We start from the raw sequence: 3,862 nt of genomic DNA on the forward strand, positions 1-3,862 counted from the left end.
TGGAATTGGAGCTGCCAGGCAAGAGGTCTCGAGGAAGACCAAAGAGAAGATTTATGGACGTAGTGAGAGAGGATATGAAAGTAGCTGGTGTGAGAGAGGAAGATACAGAGAATAGGGTTAGATGGAGAAAGTTGACTCGCTGTGGCGACCCCTAACGGGAAAAGCCGAAAGAAGAAGAAGAAGAAGAAGATTTCTCATATCATGCAGCGCAATGGGCAGCGCTTCGAGCCATGTCATTTTATCTTTGGAGCCTGCTATTATCTTTGCCAATTTCATTTTTAGAACCCCGTTGGCTCTCTCTACCGGTCCCTGACTTTGGGGGTGGTACACTGAGCCATACTTGTGTTTAATACCGAAATGCGATTCTACCTGTCTCAAATGTTCATTCTTGAAATGTGTGCCATTGTCAGACCGAATTTCTCTACGGAACCCATGGTACGGCACATAATGTTGGATCAAAGCTTTAATCACACAGCCGGAATCGTCCTTTTTGGTGGGGAATGCTTCTACCCACCCGGAGAAGGCGTCCACTAATACCAACATATATTGACAACCACGCGCTCTTTTATCTCTTTCCATATCGGTGTAGTCAATCACTATTGTGTGTCCTGGAGCGTTTGGTAGTGGAAACAGACCTTTCTTCGTCTTCACTCCTGGTTTAGGGTTGTATTGGCCGCATACTAAACAACCAGCCAATGTTTCTTTTACCTTTTGTTTCAAATATGGCAACCACCAACCCCTGAGCCTTCTTATTGTTCCTTTTTTGCTCACATGAGTTGGGCCGTGAGCTTCTTGAATTACCCAGTGTGCAGCTTCTAAAGGGAGCACCATTTCTCCCATGGGTGTCTTCCAGAATCCTTTGTCATTTTTTCTTGCTCCATGTTCTGCCCAAACCGACTTTTCCCATGGAGTGCCTAGTTCTTGTAGCTGCTTTAGTCGGTCAGGGTCCATGCTTATCCAAGAGCTTTGTTCTATCTCCGATTGGGGGGGCTCCCTCCTCTGCCTCGTTCAGCATTAGCGGTAGTTCATCTTCCGTCACAAATCCTGCAACTAGTTTTGCGTATCTGTCCGCTTGTTCATTTCCTTGCGAGTCTTCATCTAACCCTCCAGTGTGGCCAGCAACTTTTCTGATTGTCAGCTCTTCTGGTTCCAAAATTGCTTGAGACAACTGAGTTACCAGATCTCTGTGTCTGTATGGTGTGCCTGTCGATGGAGTCCAGCCAGTTCTGGACATTCTTGACAATTTCGTATGGCATAATCCATATACGTATTGGGAAATTGTGCAGATTTCCCCTCTTTGGCCTTTGAGCTCTATGAGTGCTTCCACCATGGCCTTTAGTTCAGCTCTCTGGGCTGAGTGTTCTCATCCTCTTCCAGCATTTGTGCTTTAACCACCTGCCATGCTCCTTGTCTTCTTTCCACAATTGCGTAGCCTGCTCTCAGTTCATATTTGCCATATGGTGTGCGGTGGCAACAGCCATCGATGTACAGTACTCTTTTATCGCCTGGTAGTGAGTCAGCTCGGAGATCGGTTCAAAACTTCACGTCTTGGCATACTATTGGGGCGCATTCATGTAATGGAAATGGTGAGATCTCATCTGCCAGTAAAACGTCAGGTGTTTGGAATGAGACATTTGATTTCAGCAGATTTTGCTTAGTTGCCTTTTCCTTAATGCTGACATGGAGAAGGCTGTGGACTCCAGGAACGCTCGCACTCCATGTGTTGTGTGCACTATCAGTGGGTGGTGCATTGTCATATGTTCAGTTTTTTCAATTGCTTTGGCAATGCCTCCCGCCGCTCTTGTGCAGACAGGCTGCGACAGTTCAGTAGGATCCAATTTTGAGCTGTAGTACATTAATACTGCTCTTTGATCTTTTGCCTGTCCACTCCCTCTCTGCTGAAAAAGAACGGCGTTAACAACGCCTTCGTTTTCAGCCACTTCCAAACAAAAGGGTTTGGAATAATCTGGCATGGCAAGGGCAACAGCTTGGCTAATCAGGCCTTTACCTTGATGAAATGCACCTCCATTTGCTGAGTCCACTTAAGACGGGCAGAGAGGTTAGAGTATCCTGATTCGGCCATCATCTGTCTCAAGGGGGCCGTTTGATTCACAAAATCAGGAATGTGGTGTCTGTGATAGTTCAAGAGTCCGAGGAATCTCATCATGTCTCGGACTGTCTCTGGCCTAGCATATTGTAAGATTGAGGTCATTTGGGTGGTTGTAAGTGAAAGCCCAGCTGGAGTAAGGAGGCGTCCAAGGAATACCACTGATTGACGAACACACTGAAGCTTCTTCCTAGATACCTTGTAGCCATGGTCTGCTGGTCGTAAAAGGATGTTTCTGGTGGCTTCTAGACATGATTGGGGATTTGTAGCCGCAATTAGGATGTCATCCACATATTGAATGACCTCAACGTCATCAGGGAGTTGTACATCATTCAACGAAGCACGTAGGCAACAATTGAAAATACCAGGAGAATTAGCCATGCCCTGGGGGAGTCGGGTGTACATATACTTATTGTTGTCATATGTAAACACGATTTGGTCTCGGCTGTCCTCATGCAGTGGGACACAGAAGAAGGCATTGGATAAATCAAGAACTGTAAACCATGTTTGGGCTGGCATTATGGTGCTAAGAATAACCAGTGGATTAGGAACTGGTTCTAGATCCGTTATGCACTGTGCATTAACTTCTCTTAAATCATGTACCATTCGCCAGGTTCCATCAGTCTTTTTGACTGGCAGCAATGGGGTGTTTGAGGCTGAATTTGTGGGAATCAATACACCAGCTTCTATCAAACCGGTTATGGTATCACGGATTCCCTCCGCTGCTTCTGTTTTTAAGTGGATATTGCGGCTTACAAATTATGTCCTGTTTGAATGCAAGCTTGACGGGCAGGGTATCAATCATCCCTACACCAAAACTGCCCTTAGACCACACATGGTCAGGGATCCCTGATAGCATGGCTTCCGCGGCAGGGTGGTCAGTTTTATCTCATCCATGGTATCCATATCTTGTGGTGTGGAATAATTTGTAGTCTCCGATATGATGCGATAATATGCTGTCGATGGAGAATAGACAACATTTGGTATCTGGGTAGGCACCCAGTCGAGTAACAGAGACGCTTGTTTAGCCATGGGTCCTAAATTCTTGGCCTCACCTTTGATGTTTTGTAAGAGCGAGCATTGTGGCACAGCTGTATCGGACATACAATACCATTCCATTTGTTCAGGTGTTAATTTAACAATCGCTGCTACTCCCGGTTCCCCCACGATGATGTCACCCATATGCAACACAGGCGGAATTTGGTCAGCGGCTGCAGCCCATCGCTCCCCATAGGTCTCATCGTCCTCCCTGGTATAGTACATCGTTACATGCGGGGGATCTGGCGGTGGGCCGTATGTGCCCATTTCCATGATCCAAGGCTTCCAGCGATAAAAAGTAGAAAGTAGTCCTGGACGTTCAGCAGTCTCCGGTGCTAGAAGCATCCAGTAGATGTGTGCCAGTGTTCCCTCCTCTTGTAACTGGGGACTGTCTGAAACCATGAGCAGCGTGTCTTCAGTTGAAACATGACTCTGACACCGTCCGGTGTCCAGAAGATGGATACTCTTAATTTCTGAGGTAGGTCCCTGCCGCAAAGTGGCAAGGGACATGTGTCGGTAATAAGGAATGAGTGACATAAAGTTTGTGTAGCACAAGATACCGTAGTCGGGCATGTGAGTGGCAGTCTCGTTCTAGTCCCTGAGACCCCTACCACAGTCATGTAGGCAGACGATGGTTCCAGAGCCAGTGCGGTTGGCAAGGTTGAGACGGTGGCTCCTGTGTCCACTAACGCCTGCACTGTCTTGTCGTTCACCGTG

At 47.0% G+C, this 3,862-nt stretch overlaps 1 protein-coding gene across 1 annotated transcript; it reads right to left on the reverse strand.

Annotated features, from left to right (window-relative positions):
- Nucleotides 1-1,335: 1,335 nt before the first annotated feature.
- Nucleotides 1,336-3,655, reverse strand: LOC147234427 (uncharacterized). Its single transcript, XM_086144499.1, has 5 exons — nt 3,163-3,655; nt 2,938-3,063; nt 2,009-2,835; nt 1,655-1,895; nt 1,336-1,505 (listed from the first exon to the last, which is right to left on the reverse strand). Exons 1-5 carry the CDS (start codon nt 3,653-3,655, stop codon nt 1,336-1,338), a joined length of 1,857 nt encoding a protein of 618 aa, XP_086000625.1.
- Nucleotides 3,656-3,862: the final 207 nt, after the last annotated feature.

This window comes from Fistularia commersonii, chromosome 4, assembly GCF_037954325.1.
Source record: "Fistularia commersonii isolate RoL2024-O1a breed Wild chromosome 4, RoL_Fcom_v1.0, whole genome shotgun sequence".
Lineage (NCBI taxonomy): Eukaryota > Metazoa > Chordata > Actinopteri > Syngnathiformes > Fistulariidae > Fistularia > Fistularia commersonii.

Bases quoted from the DNA above. Each gene is read 5' to 3' on its own strand.
- LOC147234427 (XM_086144499.1), bottom strand. From the start codon at position 3,655: ATGTCCCTTGCCACTTTGCGGCAGGGACCTACCTCAGAAATTAAGAGT. The intron at 2,836-2,937 runs GTCTAAGGGCAG...ACTTAAAAACAG, and splicing joins GGGATCCCTGACCATGTGTG to AAGCAGCGGAGGGAATCCGT. The intron at 1,896-2,008 runs GTAAAGGCCTGA...CTTTTTCAGCAG, and splicing joins TGGAGGTGCATTTCATCAAG to AGAGGGAGTGGACAGGCAAA.